At 52.6% G+C, this 23,588-nt stretch overlaps 1 protein-coding gene across 1 annotated transcript; it reads right to left on the reverse strand.

The window, feature by feature from the left end:
- Window positions 1-21,790: 21,790 nt before the first annotated feature.
- Window positions 21,791-23,582, reverse strand: Kcnf1 (potassium channel, voltage gated modifier subfamily F, member 1). Its single transcript, XM_013013629.1, has one exon. It carries the CDS (start codon window positions 23,535-23,537, stop codon window positions 22,107-22,109), a length of 1,431 nt encoding a protein of 476 aa, XP_012869083.1. The 5' UTR covers window positions 23,538-23,582; the 3' UTR covers window positions 21,791-22,106.
- Window positions 23,583-23,588: the final 6 nt, after the last annotated feature.

Below are 23,588 nucleotides of genomic sequence, written 5' to 3' on the forward strand. Positions count from 1 at the left end.
TGGAATCAGAGAGCAGCCCACACGGACCCTGCCAGACCCTCTGTCTCAGACTTCCCGGCCTCCAGAGCTGTGAGAAGTGAGCATTTACTGCTTTGAAGTGAGCTAGTCCAAGGCAGTTGGTTACAAGACAATGCTTGTGCTCCGAGTGCCCCGATAAGCTGGCCGTGCATGTGGGCTACTTCGAGTCAGGACCCATCCACCGTCACCAAGAGGCTTCCGCAGAACTCTCACCTTGAAGGAAGATGCTTCCAGAAGTGGGAGAAATTTCTAGAATCTAGGTGGAACAGGGACAGCTAGTCAGCGGGAAGTAGACATGGGTGGACAAAACCCCAGGTCCGGCTGTCAGGGATGGAGGCAGCAGAGGGCGCGTCACGGTATCACAGAGACCAGGGTATCCATGGCTGCCTGCGAGGTTTGAAGAGGGTGAGCCGGCCGCAGAAACCAGCAGGGCTCCGGCCTTGCAGGTGCATTTCCAGGGGCTGCAAAGGAGAAGAACATTCTAGGCCATCTTCCAGCTATGCCTGGCATCTTCAGATCAACTCCCCCAAGGACAGACCGCTGCCACCGTGACTGCTCTGTCTGCCTGGTGGGGTGGCTTTGTCCCCATTCCCTTGGATATCGGGTCCCACTACAGACCTTACAGCAATGCTTGCTTTGCACTGAGAAGTTCACGTATAAAATTGAAGATGAACAAAACCACCAGAAAAAGAAATAATGAGAGGAACAGTGCCAGGGCTTGACAAAGCCTAGTTATTCTCAGAGCAGTAGCGAATCTTGGAGAAGATAGGTTTTATTCCCTTGTGAAATACCCAGTGATTGGTGGGGTGGTGAAGTCATAGGCCATCTTCTCCGAGAGACTTTCCTAAACACTTCATTGTGCTCAGAGATGTGCTGTCTAGCACTGCCCAGGGACAGGTGCTGTGGGGAGAAACTAGTCCATAAGAATTGGGTTTGAAGCCTGGCTCCTGGATTAAGGCACATGGCCTTGGTGGAGTCCCTTGAGGTCTGTGGACCTCAGTCTCCTCATCTGTTGAATGAGATGTCACATTGTATTACTTCGGCAATAGCTAGGTTTGGATCTGGAGTGTCCCTGGTCTATGTCATAAAGGTGTGGCCACCAGCCTGCAGCACTATGGAAGGAGGTGTGGCCAAAGGGATAGGAAGTTATGTCATTGGTGGAATGTCTTGAAGGGAACTTTGGGATCTCTGCCTCTTCCTCTGCTCTTTGCTTCCGGGCCACCATGAGGTGAGCAGCTCTGCTCCACCATGCCCAACCCTGCCCTGATTTTCAGCCTGGGGAGAAATGGGGCCGAGGCTGTACACTGCATAAAACCTGTGACACCGCAAGCCACAGTAAAACCTTGTTTTTTATTTGTCTGTCATGGAGCTTGAACTCAGGGCTGAGTGCTTTGTGCTCAAGGCTTACGCTCTACCACTTTACCCCACAGATCCACTTCTGGTTTTCTGGTGGTTAATTGGGGATAAGAGTCTCACGGACTTTCTTACCTGGGCTGGCTTTGAACTGCGATCCTCAGATCTCAGCCTCCAGAGTATCTAGGATCACAGACATAAGCCACAAGTGCCCAGCATCACGCTTTTTTCTTTTAGGTTGATTTCTTCAGACGTTCTGTCAGACAGCTGAGTACTCCCCAGTGCTGAGGACTGAATCTGATGATGTGTGCACACGGGTCCTTGGGCAAGAAAACGTGCTGTCTGCAATGTTCAGCCCTTCCTCTGCTCTCCTCTCACTTCTGCAGCCAGAGGAAGCAGGGACGTGTCAGACTCGTGCTTTTCAATGTTTTAACTCAGTTTAAGTGGACTTGCCAGATGGAAGTCTGTTCAGAGGGCTGGTCGCACGCAGCTGAGAAACAGGAAGCAGCCAGACGGGAATCTTAGCTGAGCTCAGGAAGACGGCCCTGTCCAAACCCAGAGCCTCAGCCTTCACGGCTTCCATGCCAGCACTCCAGCCAGTGCTTCATTCAGACTCCCTGCCAGTCCTATCCCCTCGCCAGGGCAGGCTCCCCAGAAATGACAGCAGCTGCCTACAGCTCAGGGCTCACATCTCAAACAAACACCCTTGCCCCAGCTCAGTGCACCTCGCTTAGCTCCAATGGGAGGAGGTAACGCACACAATGTCATTATCTTTATTATCCCTCCTTGTTTTCTTTTTCCTTCCTCCCTTCCTTCCTTCCTTCCTTTCTTCTTTCCTTCCTTCCTTCCTTCCTTCCTTCATTTCTTCTTTCCTTCCTTCCTTCCTTCCTTCCTTCCTTCCTTCCTTCCTTCCTTCCTTCCTTCCCTCCCTCCCTCCCTTTCCCTTTCTCATCCCTCCCTCCCCTTCCCTTCTTCCTTTCTTTGCTTCCTTCTTCCCTTCCTGTCTTCCTTCCCTCCCTCCTTTCTGTCTTCCTTCCCTCCTTCCTTCCCTCCCTCCCTTCTCACCGTCCCTTCTTCCTTGCCCTGGCGACAATGCACACTTTTATTTGAGCAAATAGACAGAAAGAATGTGTTTCTGCTGTCAAGCATCACGCGAGTTTGGGGAGCTGCAGGACCACAGGAGAATGGGGTGTGCTCTTCATCCTGAGCTGCACACCTCGTGCGGTCAGGCTGGAGGACCTCCCCATAATGCTGCCTCAAATAAATCCCATGTCTTGTGTTTTCCGAGAGCAGCATGTGGCCCAGGCCACGAGCTGTGTGTTTTCTTCTTTTTTTGGAAGTGCTAGCAATCTTTACAGTACAAGCTCTGTCCTGTCAGGCTTAGGAAGAAACGGAGCTGTGTCTTCATCCCATTCACTTCTGGGGCTCTACCGCCCGAGGCAGAGCCAGGCCCACAGCCCTTCCAATGGGTTCCATACTGACTTTGCAGCTGAGTGCAGTACACATTCTCTTTCCTTCCACACAGGGAAGGAGCCTCAGGGTTGTGAGACGGTCGTAGATACCCAGTGACCGGAAAGAAGGAAGTCCCCGGATAGAGGATGTTTACCTGCACCGAATACCTAAGGGAGAAGCCAGCTCTTTTGGAAAGTCCTGGAAGAAAGGAGAGGAAGTTGGTAAAAAGGTGAATGTTCACATCTTCTTAGGAAAAAAGCAAAGGAGAGTTGCTCACACCGGCCGAGGAAAGCGGGGAGCCGTGGTGAGGATTCATGGAGAGGAATAAGGAAGATGGAATCTCATGGAAACCAGGGATCAGAAAGAAAACTCAACAAAAAGAAAACAAATAACCTATTTAGTAAGGACAGTGAACCCAAAGAGCCCTTTCTCCCAAGAAGATAATATCCAAATGACCAATAATCACTTGAAAAGAAGCTCATCATCATTAGTCATTTGAGAGAAAAAAGCCAAACCACCGTGGCACCTTCTGGGTACTGGTAAGTGTTGGTGAAGAAGTAGAAAAAAATGGAACCCTTATAACTCTGCTGTGGGCATGTAAGGTGGTTCAGACATCTTGGAAAAAGTTTGGTAATTCTCAAAACATTAAACATAGACTTGTCATATGGCCTACCGACCCCACGCTCAGATATATATCCAAGAAAAAGCAAGCATCTGCCCACGTAAACCTGTGACCACGTTCACATCAGCATTATTGCTAACAGTCAAAAAGGAATAACCCAAATGGCCACGAACTCATGCATGGCTCGACCATATGTGGCTTATCTATCTATGTGGTGGAATAGATTCGTTATTTCAGCCATAAAAAGAAATGACTATTAACACATTTTACAACATGGATAAATCCCAAAAACATTATGCTAAGTAGAAGACACCAAACACAAAATGTTCCACATTGTATGTTTCCATTTATGTGAATGTCCAGAATAGGCAAAAGAGACAGAAAAATATATGAGCAGCTGCCTAGGGACTGGGAGAGGAGGGGCGTGGAGGGTGAGGGCTACTTAGAGGGGAGTTGATTTATGGGGTCATAAAAGGATTCTGGAGCCGGGCACCAGGGGCTCACGCCTGTCATCCTAGCTACTCAGGAGGCTGAGATCCAAGGATCACATTTCAAAGCCAGCCTGGGCAGGAAAATACGTGACACTCTTACCTCCAATGAATCACCAGAAAACTGGAAGTGGCGCTGTGGCTGAAGTGGTAGAGCACTAGCCTTGAGCTGAAGAGCTGAGGGACAGCGCCCAGGCCCAGAATTCAAGCTCCACGACTGACCAAAAAAAAAAATTCTAGAATCCACGATTATGATTGTATTCTAAAACCCACAGACAATGTCAGACACTGAGGGGCCCTTTCCTCTACCACGGGAGCCCTCCAAGCTCCCACCTGCCTCTCCAAGCCCTGCTGATGGTCACCACTCCCTCCATGCTGCCCACCTGGAACTGACCACACCACGAAAGCCACAGCAGATCACCTGGGCTGGGCTGTGACCTATAATCCCATATTTCACTCAGTTCTTCAAGAGTGGATACTTTGTCCCAGACACCAAATCTTCTGCCTTTCTGAAGGAGGTGTTTTCTACCACATATTTACTTTGGAGACAAGTTCTTGCTATGTAGCCCAGGCTGGTCTCAAACTTAAGAGTCTTCCTGCCTCTGCTTTCCAAGTGCTGATATTACAGCAGTGTGCTACCACACTCAGTGTGAACCTACCTTTAAGAGGCAGTGTTAAGGAGGATAATCAGCAGTAGCCACCATGGAACATTCTTTCCTTTACACGAAATTTCTTAAAATAAAAATGTTGTTGAAAATTAATAAATATTCATAGCTGAGAAAAATAGAAAATATTCGAACCAAAGCAATAGGAAATAGTTATTCCCTTGTGATTACTATTGTCAACACATATACAGTATTTCTCTGCATATAAATTTCTATAAAGATGAGCCACAGGCTGGTGACTCACACCTGTAATCTTAGCTACTCAGGAGGCTGAGATCTGAGGGTCACCCTTCAAAGCCAGCCCAGGCAGGAAAATCCATGAGACTCTTATCTCCAATTAACCCCCAAAAAACCAGGAGTGGTGCTGTGGCTCAAGGTGGTAGAACACTTGAACAAAAGAGCTCTCGTGCAGTGCTCAGGCCCTGAGTTCAAGCACCATGACTAACAACAGCAAAAAGATCCAGGGCCTATAATGGTGTTATTACTAGTTCATGACTTTTTTTTTCAATGAACAACACACAGTAGACTTCTTTGCATGTCACCCAATACTCCACTACTGTTATCTTAATGATCACATCACTTGCCCTGTAACTGGGACAATATACATGACCCAAACATGTAAAGATGGGATTTATTGTGGTTCAGTCCCTAGCCACTTGGCCCTGAGCACTCAGGCCAAACATCGTGGCAGCTTCCATGTGTGGCAGAGGCTGGGCACATCATGAAAGACAGGAAGCAGACACGGAGGAAGGAAGGGATTGGAGATCAGGGTTAACCTTCCAGGTAGGCTGGACCTCCTGAAGTTTCCGACCTCCCTAAATAGCACCACAAGCTGGGGACCAAGAGTATAACAATATGAACGGGGAGGAGGGGAGAGTGTATTTCAGATTGGAATAGTAACACATGGTATTCAAAATTATATCAAGTCAATCCTCAAAGTGTGTTTTTATACTTTTTTGCTTTTGTTCGCTTGCTTGCCTTTGAGATAGCTTCTTGCTATCTTGCCCAAGCTGGTGTTGAACTCCTGGGCTCAACTCATCTTTCTGCCTCAGTTTCCCAAGTAACTGGTGGGACTATAAGCATGCACTACCATAACCAACTCCAATTAAGGCCTTTGAATGTATTTTCAAAATTCCTCCAGGAAAGTTGCATCAATTTATGGCCCTAAAAGCAGCCAGTGAGATTGCCAATTTATTGTATCCTTGACAACCAATTATTGTCTTTTTAAATCCGTGCCAACTGAAGAATAAGGAAAATGGCATTTCAGTTAGGATTTACTTGGTTATTATGCAGTCAGACATCTATTTATATATTGATCAATTATTTCTGTGTGTATGTGGTATTTTCCATATCCTTTCTGTGGAGTCTCTCTCTCTCTTTTTCTCTCTCCCCCTTCTTCTCTCTCCCCCTTTGTGCCAGTCCTGAGGCTTGAACTCAGGGCCTGGACACTGAGATTTTTATTGTTGTTGTTCAAGACTAGCGCTCTAGCACTTGAGTCACAGCTCCACTTCTGGCTTATTTTTTTTGGTATTTAATTGGAGATAAGAGTCTCACAAACTTTATTGAATTAACTGGCTTCAAACCAAAATCCTTACAGGTGTGAACCACCAGTGCCTGGCTTTTGTTGTTTTCTTGACAGCTATTTGTATATCAAGGCTGTTGAACTTCTTACTAGCCATATATGTGATGACTATATTTTCCAAACGGTGTGAACTGTTTGTACTTATGGTGTGGTATTCTCTTTTTTTATTATTTATTTATTTTTTGTTGGTTGTGGGGCCTGAACTCTGGGCCTGGGCGCTGTCCCTCAGCTCTTCAGCTCAAGGCTAGCACTCTACCACTTGAGCCACAGCAGCACTTTCAGCTTTTTCTGCTTATGTGTTGCTGAGGAATTGTACCCAGGGCCTCAGGTGTGCAAGGCAAGCACTCAACCACTGAGCCAATCTTCCCAGCCCGGTATTCTTTTTTATGAGGAAAATCTGTCACCTTTATCCTTGATGGTTTCTGGGAGAAGGATAAAATTATTATAATCAAGAAGCATTGTATAAGTCAGACACCCGTGGCTCCTGCCTGTAATTCCAGCTACTCAGGAGGCTGAGGACCACTTGAAGCTTGAAGCCAGCACAGAGAGGAAAGTCCATGAGACTCCTATCTCCATTAACTAGCAAAAAGCTAAAAGTGGAAGTGTGGCTCAAGTGGTAGATTGCCAGCATTGAATGAAAAAGCAAGAGGACAGTGCCCAGGCCCTGAGTTCAAGCCCTGGTACTGGCACACACTAAAAAAAGCAGCATTGTATGCATAAATGGGCTTATTCAAATGAAGTCTCCTTGTGTAGCGAATTGATCCTTTCTTACCTCAAATATATATATATATTAAATTTTTTAGTACTTTGTTTATTTATTTTTGTTGGTCATGGGGCCTGAACTCTGGGCCTGGGCGCTGTCCCTCAGCTTTTCAGCTCAAGGCTAATTGCTCTACCACTTGAGCCACAGCACCACTTCCAGCTTTATCTGCTTATGTGGTGCTGAGGAATAGAACCTAGAGCCTCATGCATGCAAGGCAAGCGCTCTACCATGGAGCCACCTTCCCAGATCATTTATTTTTATACTCAGTATTTAGTCCATGTGGGATTTCTGTACCTTTATGATATGAGTTTCTTTATGAACTTCTTCCACTCTTTTGAAATGAAAATAGCACATTCTGGTGTACCCGCCCCCCCCCCACAATTAGAAACTTTTTGCTCTAATTGCTCATCAGGTTTTCCATTATTTAAAACTTGGCTTTCCTCCCTGCCCCAAAATAACTAAATAAATAAATAAATTTTAAAAAGACACTTGTGGAGCTGGGCCTCACCCGCGGTGATCACAGGCCTGCCGTGGATCTTAGAAGCTGAGAGGAGACCGCACCTCCAAACACCCAGGTGGGGTGTGAGAGGGTAAGAATCTCGTGAATTTGGGGGTGGGGAGGGGAAAACATTCAGACCATAATGGAAGGACTCCTGTTCTTCTGGCTCAAAATAGCCCCTCTGTGTCCCGGGGTGGCTCCTCAGCCCTGTCCTGCTTGGAGCCCATGTCCCGCTGAAGACGTGGCTTCTCCTGGGACCCAGCTTTTCCTGGAGGGAGAGGAAGTGGCGTGCAGGGTCAGGGAGGTGGAGTGCAGAGGGAAGAGGGCCGGGGTGGGCTGCGATGAGGACCTGGGAAAGGCTCTGGAGACTCGAGATTGTCCCAGAGCCGGAAGGCCCTGGCTGCTTTGCAATCTTCCTGGCATTGGAGCCCGGGACACGCTCCCAAAGTGAAGCGCTCCGTGTTCCCCAGGGCCCAACACCCATGGCTTCCATCACCTGTGGCTTTGCCGTTATGGAGTTGAAGAGCTCGGCCCCGAGGCGGAGGGAGAGGCGGCTCCACTCCACCTTCCAGTGGCGTGGGGACCGCGGGGCTCTATCAACAGGGAGACGCAGGGCCCAGACATTGCTGACAGATGTCATCGGACGCCTCCCGGAATGGTTACACAGGGTAAGGACAGCATCTTCAACCCCGCATGGCTGGCTTCCCATCCGAGCCGGCGTCCCTTCCTTCAAAAACATGGAGGCATGGTTCAAGTGGTAGAGTGCCAGCCCAGATGCCTAACACCAAAAAAAAAAGAAGGAACAAAAGAAGGAAAGGAGGGAAAGAGGGAGGAAGGGAGGGAGGGGAGGAGGGAGGGAAGGGGGAGGGGAAGAGTGGGGTAGAAAGAGGGAGGAGGTAAGGAGAAAGGAGAGGAGGGGTAGGGGAAGATACCCAGGAGCAAAGGAATGAAAACAGGCTTTAAGTCCTTGTGGTGATAGGGGTGTTTGTCCTGGCTCCCACCTGCTTCCAGCCAGGTCGTCTTAGGCAAACCACTCAGCAGGCAAGGACCAGGGCATACAGCAGCCCAGTGCTGGAACATAGCATGTTTTACGAGTATTTGGCAAATGTCCACAATCCTTCTCTAGCTTCTCGCCCTCCCCTATGCCACGGCTCCTGGTGTCAAGGTTTGGGCTGCGGCTTGGAGCTGTGCCATCAATAGCTGGAATCTAAGAACTCGTATCCTCCCTCCTGCAACTTCTCCTCTGGACCATACGTCCCCTACCACCACATCCCTTGGCCCCTCTCTGCCCAGTTTCTGGCCCCTGGGACTATTGAGTCCTGAGCACTGAGTGGCCAAGTGGATCCTGTCCAGAGTGGCTTCCTCAGTCTGCTGCAGGTGGTTACACCGTGGGGTGGGTTCCCAAGCCCGCAGCAGCTGCATGGCATCTGCAAAGGCATGGCTAGTGCAGCTGACCCACCCCAGCGCTGCGACTGGTGCCAGGTTTGAAAGCTGATGCCTTCACTCCAGCCATGAGACGCGGGCTAAGTCGATCCTGTGTCTGAGCCTGGGAAGCCCGTACACATCCAGTCCCTTCCTCCCCATCGCTGTGGCTACGGCTTCCGCTTTGGGAACAGAGACACCTTCCTCTTGGTGTGTAGGAGCCAGAGTGCGGCGTGGAGGATGGGGGTCCAGATGGCCCAGGGCACCTCCGACATCGTGAGTGATGTCACCAAGGCTGGGGACCGAAGGGAGAAAGTGCAGGGGCAGAGCCTGGCGCCACAATGTGCGATCAGCCTCGAGCTCTCTACAAATCAAGAGCTCCCGTACCAGGGCAAGGCAAGAGCAGGGGAGGTCCAGACACTCAGCCTGGGTCAGAACCAGGGACCCACCACATATCCACACTCCTATACACACACATTCACACTCTCACACACACAACTCCACCCACACAGCACATTTCTGAACAGGCAAAGAGAAGAAAAATGAAATCTGAGCCTCTCCTCACAAGAGAACAAATCACCTGAAGAAGCCAGGCTGGAGAGATGGAACACCAGTTATCAGCCAGTCCTCTCCTGGCCTGCAGCAGTGGGTTCCTGAGAGGCAGATTTTACCTGGCCAATTGGATGTAGCAGGTGGGTGGCCTGGCTCTTCACCGCTCCAGGGTAGCCTTTCTCCAGCTCTGGGCGGCAGGGAGCAGCATGCCTGGCCAACCTCCCACACCCAGCAGCCATTGGCTGGAGTTCCTGGCCAGAAGCAGAGGAAGACAAAGCAGCACAGGAAAAGACTCCACCCCATTCCTAAGGAGCTCACAGTGTAGAAGCAAAGAGACTTCAGACACATTAGAGGGTCTTCTTTGTATTATTGTTGTTGTTTTAAAGCTGCCATAGGTGGTCTTCCTTGTGAGAGTGATTTCAAAGAGACTTGGTCATGTGGGACAGGATAGTCAGGAAAGACTTCCTGGAAGAGGATTAGATGGCAGATTTAAATGATGGCAAGAAAAGAGGTCATCTTATTTTAAGTGATGGCAAGAAGAGAGGTCATCTTATGTGTCTGTCCGTCCATCCATTTACCCATTCATCCATTTACCCATCCATCAATCCATTTACCATCCATCCATCCATTTACCATCCATTCATCCATTTACCCATCCATCTATCCACCCATTTACCCATCCATTCATCCATTTACCATCCATCCATCCATTTACCCATCCATCCATCCATTTCCATTTACCCATCCATCCATCCATCCATCCATTTACCATCCATTAATCCATTTACCATCCATCCATCCATTTACCCATCCATCAATCCATTTCAATTTACCCATCCATCCATCCATTTACCCATTCATCAATCCATTTACCATCCATCCATCCATTTACCTATCTATCCATCCATTTACCCATCTATCAATCAATTTACCCATCTTTTCATCCATTTGTCTATCGTGTACTTATCAGTCCATCCATCCATCCGTCCCTTCACTCCCACACATCACTATTTATCCACCTCGCCAATGACATGGAGTGCTTAGGCGCCTGGCATGAATTAGGGGATGCCACGAACCATTCAAGGCTGAGGTTCCATTTTCGGGCGCCATCTCTAACTCTGCAGCCTAAAGTATCCATATAAAGAGAGTGTCGTTCCCTGTAGTTATCTTCTATCGATGCTTTTGGCTAGGTTTTGTGATTTAAAACTGTGTGTACTGGAGGCAGGAGGCAATCTGAGGACTTTAAGATTGCTTTTCCTGGTCTCAGCAAGCTGATCTCTGCTCTGTGGGGATCATGAGCCAAGGAAATGAAGAATGCATGGAACATGGCTCTCAACTGAAAAGTGACATGGCATGGTTGCTCTCTCTCTTTTTCTCTTTCTCTTCCCTTTAGTCTTTCCTTCCTTCCTTCCTTCCTTCCTTCCTTTGTGCTTGTCAAGGCTTGGGTGCTGTCTCTGAGTTTTGTTTTCTCAAGGCTAGTGCTCTGTCACTTGAGCCACAGCTCTAATTCCAGATTTTTGTTTTTAATTGGACATAAGAGTCTCATGGGGCTGGGAAGGTGGCTCAGTGGTAGAGTGCTTGCCTTGCATGCCTGAGGCCCTGGGTTTGATTCCTCAGCACCACATAAGCAAAAAGAAAAAGGCCAGAAGTGGCACTGTGGCTCAAGTGGTAGAGCGCTAGCCTTGAGCTGAAGAGCTGAGGGACAGTGTCCAGGCCCAGAGTTCAGGCCCCACAACCGGACCCCCCCCAAAAAAAAAGAGTCTCATAGACTTTTCTGCATAGGCTGGCTTTCAACCCTGATCCTTAGATCTTAGCCTCCTGAGTAGTTAGGATTACAGGTATGAGTGGTGTTTATGCATGAAACAAAGCAAATAGATCATTAAAACCCCTTTGTACAACTAAAGATAATAAAACATTTAAATAATTTTAAAAATAACAAAGGGAAAAAATAAAGCAAGTAGACAAATGTCTTTTCTTAGTGGCCACTTCTATTTCGAGCTCAGCCATCCCAGCCTGTACCATGAGGGACCCTTGGGTGTTTTGCTGGACCCTCTGTTCCCTCTCTGATAAGATGAGCATAGTTCTATATTCCTCAAGGAGATGTATCAAGGTCTAATAGATAGTCTGCCCTGGCCACCCTAGGCCCTGAGTACTCAGAAACAGTCACAGAGATTGGGTCATTCCATCAAGAGGCTGAGAGACCACCAGGCTGCTGAGAGCCAGCACTAGCAGCCCAAGCATAGAGCCTAGATGGAAGTTACCAGAAGTCCAAGAGGGAGTTGCTGTCAGGACCAGAAATAGCACAAGCTCTGCCTGCCAGTCCCTGTGTGTGTCATTCAGCTTCCCCTGAGAGAAAGTGTAGGGGAAATACAGTAGGTCAGGCTCTCTCACCGTAACTTCCAGAGGGCTTCTGGCCTACACTTCCCCAGGCCTGCGATTCAGCTGGCTCAGCACACTCCTGTAACCTGGAGTCATGTGCACATGCGCTACCTTAGGTGCCCTTGAGGCCATATTTGGTCAGGTGCTGGTGCAGGCTAAGCCAGAGTATAAACAGACACCACTGCAGGACAGCGTGCTGTTGCTTCTGAGCTCACAGATAACGCATGACGGCCATGCCTACTGTACACCTCAGCCTTTTCTTTGATCTGGAGCTGAGAACCTGCACCACAGAAGGCCCTGGGTCTCTTCCTCAGCCCTCTGGTCCCCCGGCCAGGATGGGTTACATTGTCCCTCCCCACCGGTGTTCAGGACTTCCCTTTTCATGTTGGAATTTAAGGTGCTCTCGCGCAGCCAGGGGCTCACATTTCTGCAGTGGTCTGGAGATTGCTCTCTTCTCAGAAAACCAGTGTGGACCCCATCACCTTCACCTGAACACAGCCTAGTGTTCACCCTGCCAACTCCATGACAGGTACCCCAGATCCTCAAACTGTGTGGGGTGCTGATGTTGCCGCCTCCTCCCCTCGACAGATCACCTTGTTTCTGATGCCACTGGAGGCCCCCTATCCCAGAAAGAAGTGGCTTGGCCTCCTGACTGGCTCATGGTCTATTCCTCCCCCTTCCTCCCCTTCTCCACAGTCATTGTCACCCTGGCTTCAGCATTTTCCCACTAAGTAAGAATTGGATCTTTTCATGCCCTGCTGGACAATCAGCAGGTCCCGGTAGCTTCCAGACAAAGCCCACACCCTGGCAGGCGATTCCAATTCTTTGTGGCATGATCTCACAGAGGTGGTCTCCTGCCCAGAAGTGCCCTGTGGCTCATCCCAGACACCCCACACATCAGTGAAGTCCCCTGGCTTTGGTGGGCTGCACAGAGTCAGCAAAGAGCAGCCATGCAGACCACATGATTAGCACCATTTACCAAACGAGGGAAACAGGCCCTCACAAGGATGACAGCTTGGTCACACCACGAGTGGGGCACAGAGCCTTGGGCCTCTGGCTTCAGGACTTCAAACAGCACTGAGAGTGTCAGAGCTGGGGTTCACAAGTGCAGAAGGAGCTGGAAGGCTGGCCACTCACAGTCCCGTGGCCTCTGCCTCTGGGGGCTGCTGACTTGGGCAAAGTAACTACTAATCACAGTTGCTTAACAGCCAGGCTACATGTTAGAGAAAATGATCTTTAAGGACTTATTCTGCCCGACTGGAGGTTTGGTGGCAGGAGCCGCTGTGGGAGGCTCTGGTTGTGTGACACAGGGGGACAGTGCAGAGAATCCCCGGCCTGCTAAGCCCTTGGTGTCTTCAAAGCGGTGCCCACTTCAGACAGCAACAGACAGTGACAGGGCACCTGCTCATCTCGGCTCAGCAGTTCCCCTGCCTCTGAGTTATGTGGAGATTTCTTTTTGTTTCTAAACCGTGTTCTGTGTTTCAATCTCAACTCTGACCTGTATCTCGGGCTCATCCCTTCGATTAACGGGGATTCAAGAATGTCAATTTAAACCTGAACGTGTGTGATAAGGACAAAGGAGGTACTGGGTGCTCAGTAGTCAGCTCAGTGCTGGGCACACAGTAACCCTTGGGGGTTTCGCCTAGCTCCCTTCCCATAGTAAGCAGCAGCTTGGCACAGACTCCTCTCAGTTCTCTTCTTGGCTTACAGGTTGAATATAATCTACTCCCCTTCATGTCACCTGCACGTACCCAGAAGAATCTGGAAGGATAACTGGTCCTCAAACCTGTGCTTCCTCTAATTCACACTGACCATAGCTAAGTAGGCCTGACCCCAAAGCCTTTGCTTTTTACTCCATTCTATTCTGTTTGATAGCTCGGAGACATTTGGTTCAAATGACTGAGTTCTCAGCACATGCCGTGACTTTGTTTGACAGCGAAGCTTTGTAGGGGTCACAGAGCAGAGAGCTGTCCATTTCTGGAACAGTCTATCTCCCTGTTCCATGGAGGTGTCTTGGAAATAGAGTCTTCGAGCCAACAAGTGGCACCCAGAGCCCTTCCTGTACCCTGAAATTACACACCCTTGTCACCAGCACGAGCTGTGATCACAAGTTCCTTCTGGACACACGGGGGTGGGCGTGAGGAGGTGGTGGCAGCAGACAGCGGGAAGACTGTGAGTCCTCCACAAGATAAAACCTGCAAAGAGCAAGGGGCGGTGCGGCTCACGCGGCAAAGTACCAGCCTTGAGCAAAACAGCCAGGAAAGCATGACAGGGAAGGCCCTGAGTTCAAGCCCCTGTACCAGCACACAGAAATGTCTGCAAGAGATGCCTTCATTCTCTAACTGGCACCAGCAACAGGCTAAGAAGTATATTAAGAAACAAAGCTCAGAGAGGTGAGGTGACCCATCGGAGAGACTGAGAAGAAGGAAAGTGATGGGAAAGGGCAAAAGGGAGGAGGACGAGGCCACATCTTAAGTCCTCTAGTTACAAAAACATGACAGTCCTCGCCCTCGCTCCTCCCGGGGGGAGGGGCAGTATTCTCCCTGTACGTCTGGGGAAGGCGTCCTGCGCCCCCCCCCCCCCCGTGCTCGGTTGCTATGGTTTTCTGTGTCCGGAGCTGCAGCGGCTGCAGCTCACAGCAACATCTGCCTGTTTCAGCGGCGTCCTGTGTGCATCACGTCTGACCCGCGCTTTGGAATGTTCCTGGAGAGTCCTGAACCTGCGGCGCAGCTCGGAGCCCTGCTCTGCCCCAGGGAGGCAATGGCTTCTGGCATTTTCTCCTGCCACTGCCGGGAGACCTTGACTTCTTCGGCTGGTGACTCATTCATGCGCTCCCATTCATTCCCGCCGCCAGCTCATCCGTTCATTCACTCCGCACTCACTCACCCATGTGGCACTGAAGCCCTCCCACTTCCGTTTCATTTGTTCACTCACTTATTCATCCCGCCACGTGCAAGGCCCCCCATGCACACTCATAAGCGCAGGCCTCCCGGGAACAGCGGGGACGGCCACTGAACAGCGACCTGTGTGCTGAGCGCTCACGTGGAGATAGGCAAAGCGGTGTTTCTGGTGTGGCAGGAGCAGGCACACGTGACCTGTACCGTGGGGCTGCGGGGGGGGGGGGGCAGTCCAGACGGAGCTCAGCAACGCCCCTCTCCACCTCAGGCTCTCTACAGAAAGGAAGATGAAGAAAGAAGGAAAGCAGGGGGAAGGGGGGAGGGGAGGAAGGGAAGGAGGGAGTATGTTCTCCGCCACCCTGCCGGCTGAGCCTTCATGAGGCCCGGGCTGGAAGTTTGCTGAGTCTTTTGGTCTTCCAGCCCAGCACAGACTAGAGGTATTGAGGAGAGACGGGTGGAATCTCATTCTTTGGCGAGAGAGCTATATTAAGATCAATCCCATTGTGCTACAAACATTTGAATCATTCCCAGAATCCCAACCGCTTGGATTTGAATATGCATGAGAATCTGCCAGAAATGACGAAAATACATCCATCCATCGCTTTCTATATATATGTACATAATCACAAAGCGAGACAGCTCCGCCGGTAAAGAATAACAAGGCAATTTACCACCCAGAAGGAAGGGTGCAGAGGGCAGTGTCATCTTTGCGCCACCATTTGTGACACAGCCACCATTAATATGCAAGAGTTTGGGGCCAGCAGGAGCCCAGCCCACATCTGGACCACAAGCCCATTTTACAGATGAGAAGCTGAAGTTAGACAAGTCAGGATCGTGCCTCATAACCCTGGGCTGACTAAGTGGAGCTGGGATCTCTCTTGGCCCAAAGTCCAAGTTTGTCCACCCAGGAGCCTGTCTCAGACACCGAAGCAACGTTGCTCTTACCTGTGCTGGCCCTAGCGGTGCAGGCTCCATAAAACCACCAGGCGCTGGTGGCTCATGCTTGTCATCCCAGCTACTCAGAAGGCTGAGATCTGAGCACCATGATTCTCAGCCAGCCTGGGCTGGAAAGTCCATGTGACTCTTATCCCCAATTAACTAGTAAAAAGCTGGATATGAAGCTGTGGCTCATAGGATAGAGCATCAGTCTTGACCAAAAAAGCTGAGAGAGGGGGGGGTGGCCTGTACCAGCACAAAAACAAACAAACATTCCCTGGAGTTCTCTTGGATGAGAGCATGAACCAATGTGGAGACAGGAATCTGAAAACAAAGATTTCTTAGAATCACATTTAAAACCCCTAATTAGATAAAGAATAAAATAAAGTTGAACACCAAATTGATAATGAAGCAATAAAGCCAACAAAACCTTCAAGCACAGAAAGGCTGTGTGTGTGAAGAAACACACACAAACCCAACATATACAAAACAAGACACACATAAAGTGGTATATATGTCCAATTGATCTAGTAAGAGAAGAAGGAGGAGGAATAATAACAACAACGATAATAATAATTCAGGAGATAAATAGCATGATAATAGAAGCGGAAGCTTATTCCTCTAGCTAAAGAAAGACTTGTGTCTTCCAATTGAAAATCACATCCAAAGGCTAAAGCTTACTTTCTAGACAAAAATTTATGCAAGAATTTCTGGATACCAAAGATACAGAGAATTCTAGATGCTTCCAGAGTGAAACACTAAATGGCCCTCAAAGAAACACATGGAACAAGTATGCCCCCCCCCCCGCTCTGGCTGTGAGGATGGCACGCACCCCTCCCCCACGTCCAGGGCAGGTGACAGGGACGCAGGTCCCAGGCTGCCCTTGGAGCCACAATCCAGAACCTCCATGGAGATGGTCAGTTCTGAGCAGCGTCGGCTCCCCCAGCACCAGCGCTGCCCTTCGCATGCAGGGATGGAGCCCAGGCAGGGGCCTGGCCTCCGGAGGGGGACAGGGCAAGCAACAGGGTCCAGAGGCCGAGGGGAGATCCTGGCTTGAGGACAGCGAGGGCGATGGGACAAAGGATGGTCCTTAGGCAGAAGGGCCCGGAAACAGGCCTGGCAGTGAGGCGGGGCTCATGGGGGACGGCAGGTGAGGGCGTGGGGGTGTGCCGCGGTGGAATGTGAGGGCCAAGCTCAGCCCTCAGCCGAGCCCGAGGAGACACGAAAGGGAAGGAGGGAGGGAGGGCTCCCTCAGGCACCTTCTCACCCACCAAGAAGCAGGGGGGGAAGCCACTGATGTACCTTAAAGACTGAGCTTAAGCCAAGTGCCACCTATCACCCTAGGTGCTTAGGAGGCTGAGACCTGAGGCTTGAGGTTGAAAGCCAGCTCAGGCAGCAAAGCCTGCGCCACCCTTACCTTCAATTAACCCGCAAAACATAAACTAGAAAGCTGGAAGTGGAGCTGTGGCTCAAGCGGAGAGTGCTACCTTGGAGTGAAAGAGCAAAGCCAGGACAGAGAGAGACAGAGAGAGAGAGAGGGGATATCCTGGCTGCCAGGGCCCATCGGGGCTTCCTCTGGGACCTGGGTACTAAGGCCAGGTGAGGTCGCCCAGCCAAACTCAGCCAGCAGCTGCAGACATCTGTGGCCACTGCTGATAATTCAGCAGCCTGCGTGCCAGCTGGAGCGCGGCCTGGCTGCGCCTCCCCCGCGCGGGCTGTCACAGTGGCAAACGCAGCACGGGCCCAGCCACCCTTGACAGCGGGCGGGGCAGCGAGTGTCTGCCGAGAAACCTGGCAGGGCTGTAAATTCCCGTGTGGAGACTCAGCTGGTCTCCCGTGGTGGCCGTGGGCCTCTCTTCCTGGCATGGGACACTGCTCCATACAGGAGGGGCGGGGCTGCGCGGGTGCTGGCCGCGCTGGAGGCCACGCCCACCTCTCCGTAGCGGGGGTGCCCACACGCAATTCCCTGACTCTGTGGTCCCACGGATCGCCGGAGCTGGCCCAGCAGTCCTGTCTTCCTGGCCACAGCTGCGGGCTCTGGGCCTAGCTCCTGCCGCTGCCACCAGCAGCAGCCTGTGACTTCTATCCTCTGTGCCTCAGTTTCCCCATCTGTAAAACTGAGGATAAACGGTTTCCAAATGGGAAGAGTCAGACGTAGTCATGGATGGCCACAAAACCAAGAAAGACTCTGCTCAGAGGCCCCAAGTTTTTTGTTTGTTTGTTCTTGTTGGGGTTTTGGGGGGGGAGCAGGGTGTTTGAACTCACCCTTGGCTCTTTCGCTCAAGTCTGCTGCTACCTCGCCTGAGCCACAGTTCCACTTACAGCTCTTCGCTGGTTCACTGGAGATGAGGGTCTCACTGCCATTCCTGCCTTGCCTGTGAGATGCTCAGCTCCCCGCCTCTGCAGAAGCTAGGATGACAGGCGTGCGTTGCCAGTGTCCGGTTCGTGTTTGTTTTTTCCCCCTTACGGAAGCCCACTTCACCCCTGCGGCCCCATCTCAGGCTGCTGCAGCAGAGAGTTGGGGGCCTCCGCCTCTGAGAATCGGCTGGTGAAGTGTGCCGACAGGCGCTCGGTGTGTGGAGCTGTCTGCCCACAGGCGACAGGTGGGAGGCCTGTGGAAGCTTCTCACCCCGTCTCCCTGGGAGACGCCAGGAGCCATGGTTATCATCCGGGGAGCCGGGGAGGAGGGTGGCAGCCCTTCCCAGTACGGGGGGGGGGGTGAAGGACCCAACTCACAGCCCTACGCTGGAAGTCCCCTGCATGGAAGTCCCCTGCAAGGGCAACGAACCCACGACCTTTGCCCCACCAGGACAGGTCCTGAATCCTGCACTTCCCAAGCATCATGCGATGCACGCAGCTCATCATGAAAATGTCTTTCCTTTCTTGCAAAACACCACTGCGAGAGCCAGTGCACTCGCTTGGAAGGGACATGTTCTGGAAAGACAGAATGATGACCATCGCCTTCAACTTATTAGGGAGCGTGGGCCAGCCCCGAGGTGGGACCCACAGAGAGCGAGACGGGCCATCAGCTTCAGATGCCAGCAGCAGCTCTGGGCGTGGCTCCGGCCTCTCATAGCGGCCTGTGACTTCTGTCCTCTGGACCTCAGTTTCCCCACTGACAAGTCTGAGGATAGCTAGTTTACAGCCTGGAGTTATTCAGAAGCTTAAATGCAATTATTTGTGAAACTGCCACCGTGTGTCATTTCACTTAGCAGTCAGGAATCCACTTGTAGTGTGCGTGTGCACACGCGTGTACACACACACACTCGCATTCACCACTCTCCTTTTTGGAATGACATTCACTGTGTGTTCCCAACATTATCAGAAGCAGACAGAGCTAAGTCCCCATTCGACTGTCTGTAATGAATGGCTTGTCACTCAAAAGTACACAGCTCAGGGGCCCAGTTCCCATCAGTGCAATGGATGGCCACCCTCCATGACACCCCCACTTTCCTGTTACCTTCTGCAACTCCATGAAGCATCATGCTACCTCTCAAGAACGGTTAGAAGGTCACGGGATGTGCACTAATGTCCACCGTGGAGACCAGTGCGACGTGTGTGTCCCGGGCCCGGCGTGTGGCCACGGGTCAGGAACCCCGGCTTCACAGGGGGGCCAGGGCTGGCTCTGAGTGCAGGCAAACGGGATAGCAGGTGCAGGTGCGGGAAGGAAAGGAGCGGGGACAGGGCCTGTGTGTGCCTGCATGGCGCTCTCTGCAGCTGGCCTCTCCTATTGCCCCTGAAACCTAGGACGCCCTTCCCATTTACCCTCTGGGAGGCCTCCTACTCATTCTTCAAAGCCCTCCTCAGATGTCCTGGCTTCAGCCCCGAGTTGCTGAGTTTCCTCTGTTAAGGGTCTCGCTGGGCTCCGAGGGCCTCCTGATCTGTCACCTCTGTTCTGTCTGGCACTCCACTGCAGCCATCCACAGCCCCAGGACAAATAGGCAATAGTATGAATGATTGATTCCAGTAAGACTTTATTTGTGGACGACGAAATGTGAATGGTGTGCACCCACACAGCTACCTCAAACATCCATTGGGTCTTCGTTCCTGGGTCACAGAGTTATTCTTTCTCTAAGGTTTCTTTTTCAACCATTGAAAACGATAAAAACCAGTTGAAACTCACGGGCTGTACAAACACAGGAGATGGATCAGCTCTGGGGCTACAAGTTCACCCAGTGTAAACCCAGCGTCATGTTCCTCCGCACAGGCTCCCGGAGCCTCAGGTGCTGCACTGGGAGCTTGCTGGACTCCAGGATGGCAGCGGCCAGCCCAGCTCCACAGACACAAGATCACCGGAGACTCGCGGGTGCTTTAACGTTAATAAAAAACACTGACACCTGGGTATCACCCCCAAAGATTCTACTTTCATAGGGATGGGGTGCTCCCTGGATGCTGAGGACCATTTGTCACCTGGCAGGTTGCTCAGGGACCAGGATCCTCTCGGACCCTAATTCGTGGAGATCTCAGCCAATCGGCTTGCCCCTCTGGGATTTCATCTCTAACTCCTTGGAAGAGATGAGCTCTGAGACAGGGTTAGAGAAAGAAGGACTGGCCGGTGCTGGCCTCATCTTGCTGTTGCGGGTGTCAGAGAAGGCAGCCTCTTCCCAGGCCACCCTGCCGGCTCTACCTTCCCGGGACTCCTCAGTCTTGCAGGGGCAAGCTCTTGGGCCAGCACTGGCTCCAGGCTGACCACGATTCAGGGGGAAGGGAGCACATGGGAGCGAGCCACCCATTCACCAACCCCACTATGGCTCGGGATTGCAGACCACACCCCCATCTGCCTCCCAGCCCCTTTCCTCCCTTCCCCCATCTCCTCCTCCCTCCTTTAATAGGACTTGGCATGGTCAGGGCATTCCTAGTCTTAGCCAGCCTGGTCAGAAGTGCCAGGGGACCTTCAGAATTCTCCAGGGGGAGGAGGACTACGGGACCCAGGAAAGCCCCTCTAGAGCAGCCATCAACATACCTGCTACACAGCCCGTCCACTTATGAGCCAGGCTGCCTCTGTCCCCCATGGGGAAGACCCTAGCTCCAGCCCAAGACCTCCCCACCAAGAACCCCTCCAGCATGGGCAGCCTCTCCCTAGGGTCCCCACCATACGCAACAGCAACCCCAGATCTTAGAAGGGCAGATGTAGAAGGGGCCCAGGAAACCATCTTTCTTCCATATGCATGGAGGAAACCTGGGCCCAGGGAAGGAGAGAGCAGCCTGGTAGGGTGGCTGGCCCCCATTTCTCCATTGATGCCTCTGCCCTGTACCCCAGTGCAGGGCTCGGCCCTCTCCTCCTGCTCACCCAGCCCAGCCCACAGGAGACAACTGGAGGATGCACCTCCTTTCCGGCACAAGACAACAGGACAGCTGCCATTACCCGTTCACTTACTAAGTTCCAAGGGCTCGGCTAGAAACCATGGCTCTCTGAGGTCATTATTTTATATCTCCATTTTGGACACAACCAGAATGAGAATCAGAGACACAAATAGGCAAGTCTAAAGCCACTCAGCTAAAGGGGGAGGGGGTGGTACTCAACAAAAGCCTTTAAGTTCTAAGACAACTCCCATTTTCCTCATTCACTGGACTCAAATTCCCATTTGTTTGGCTTCTCCCTCCCACTTCCCCCAGAAATGGCTGACGGTGAACCTCTGGGGAGCCATGCTATCAGGGTAGAATTAAGGACAGAGGGAAGGTAGCCCCCCAAAGATGCTCAGACCTTCCCCCTGAGCTCTCCAAGACCATCCAGCATCGGAGAGAACATGTGAATCCGGAGATCACCAGACAGCACGGAATCTCTGGGCCTCAGTTTCTCCACCTGTGAAGCAGGAATACCCATCTAGCAGGATCTCTGGACACACCGGGGAGTTGTGTGACCTTGCTGCTGCTCAGGGTGGCAGGCCCCTGTGCTCTGCTTCCTGCCGGGAGCACTCAGAAAGCCAGCTGTCCCCAGAAGGGAACAAGAAGATCTGACAGGCCTCGCCTCCTGGAACGTGGCAGGGCGCCTTGGCACGCTGTGTCCCGCCTCAGAGTTCCTCTTCAATGAGCTCTCCACTAAAGATAGTGCCGGCCGCCCCATGGCTGCTTCCTTACCTCCTGGCCTGGCACTGGGTAGAGGGGGGGGGAGCTCCTTTGGGTTGTCAGCCAGCCCAAGATGAAACTCACACCACTGGGGAGGGGTGCATGGAGCAGGGAGCTTTTACAGAAGGGGACACGGGAACAAGCGTGGCTCCTGTCCACAGCCAGGACACCCCATTTGTCCCATACTGCCCTATGGCTCCTGAACCCCATGTCCCGCTCCTGGATAGCTGGCAGCAAGGAGGCTTTCCCAGCCCTGGTAAAGGAGCCCAGAGAGGCCTTTAGGAGAGTCTGTTCAGGGTGGAGAGCTGGGGGGCACGGGCAGACCCTCTCTGGCAGCTGCCAACATGCCTGACACAGTGGGTCCATCCATCCACTGTCCCGTCCATTTCTGCTCCCGCCCCCACCCCCGCCCTCACTTGCAGCTCTGCAGCCGGGTCCTATGGTACTTCTCCTCTGTCAGCAGGGGGATGAAGGTGTCGCTGTGGGACAGCTTCAGCCGGCTGCCGCCCCAGCTGGGCGGCTCCTTGGCGGCGGCAGGCTCTGTTGGCGGCGGGAGGGCGTCCAGGTCGCTGCGCGAGCCCCCGGCCTTGCCCTCGCCCCCGCTGCTGGAGTTGAGCTCCATCAGCTCCAGCTCGTGCTTGGCGGCCGTCTCCAGGACGCGCTGCTTGTTGTAGTACCTGACAAAGTTGTTGATGATGGGGTGGATGGGCAGCGCGATGGCAATGACCCCGCACAGGAAGCTGATGGCGGCGTTGAGCTTGCCCAGGGTGGTCTTGGGGTAGATGTCCCCGTAGCCCACGGTGGTCATGGTGATGATGGCCCACCAGAAGGACTGCGGGATGCTCTTAAACAGGGTCTCGGGATGGCTCTGCTCCATGGTGTAGCCCAGCGCCGAGAAGACGAAGATGCCCACGGCCAGGTACATGAGCAGCAGGCCGAGCTCCTTGAAGCTGCGCTTGAGGGCGTAGGTGAGGGTCTGCAGGCCTGAGGAGTGGCGGGCCAGCTTGAAGATGCGCGCCACGCGCATGATGCGCAGCGCCTGCACGGCCTGCTGCACGTTGGTGAGCTCCATCATGCGCGCCCCCAGGTGCGTGAGCGTGAGGCTCACGTAGAAGGGCAGGATGGCCAGCACGTCCACGATGTTCATGAAGGACAGGACGAAGTGCAGCTTGTTGGGCGAGGAGAAGAGGCGCAGCAGGTACTCGAGCGTGAACCAGCCGATGCACGCCGTCTCCACGTTCTCCAGCGTGGGGTGCTCCACGCGGTTGCCGTCGGCGTCCAGCACCTGCAGCTCCGGGATGGTGCCCACGCACATGACCACGGAGGACACCAGGATCAGCAGGAAGGACAGCACGGCCACCACGCGGGCCGGGCGCGACGACTCGGGCTTCTCCAGGAACTTCCAGACGCTCTTCTGGCCGCGGCGCCAGCGGCCCGGTGCCGCGTCCCCGCCCAGGTCGTCCAGGATGAGGCGCACGCGCCGCGCGATCTCCTCCAGCTCCTCGCGCTTCTCGCTCAGGTGGCTCTTGCAGCAGTCGTCCAGGAACTTGAGGTCCACCTTCCAGAAGTCCATCTCGCTCTTGAAGCAGATGGGGCAGATGCCCTTCTTCATGTGCACCTCTCCGAAGTAGTACACCTCGATGACGCACTTGAACGCGTCCGGGTCCCGGTCGAAGTAGAACTCGCGCCGGCCGGGGTCGTAGTCGTCGCACAGGGAGAAGATGGTGTCGTAGCCCCCCGCCAGGCAGGTCATGAGCTCGGCCAGCCGGGTCTCCGGGTACCGGCTCAGCAGGTCTCCGTACAGCACCTGCCGCACGCCCCCCACGTTCACCACGATCTCCATGTCGTCGCCCGCCGCCGCGGCCGCCGCCGAGCCCGGGCTGCCGGGCTCCGG

The sequence above is a fragment of the Dipodomys ordii genome, unplaced genomic scaffold (assembly GCF_000151885.1).
Source record: "Dipodomys ordii isolate 6190 unplaced genomic scaffold, Dord_2.0 Scaffold20, whole genome shotgun sequence".
NCBI lineage: Eukaryota > Metazoa > Chordata > Mammalia > Rodentia > Heteromyidae > Dipodomys > Dipodomys ordii.

Excerpts from the sequence above, each read along its gene's own strand:
- Kcnf1 (XM_013013629.1), bottom strand. The coding sequence starts at position 23,537 with ATGGAGATCGTGGTGAACGTGGGGGGCGTGCGGCAGGTGCTGTACGGA.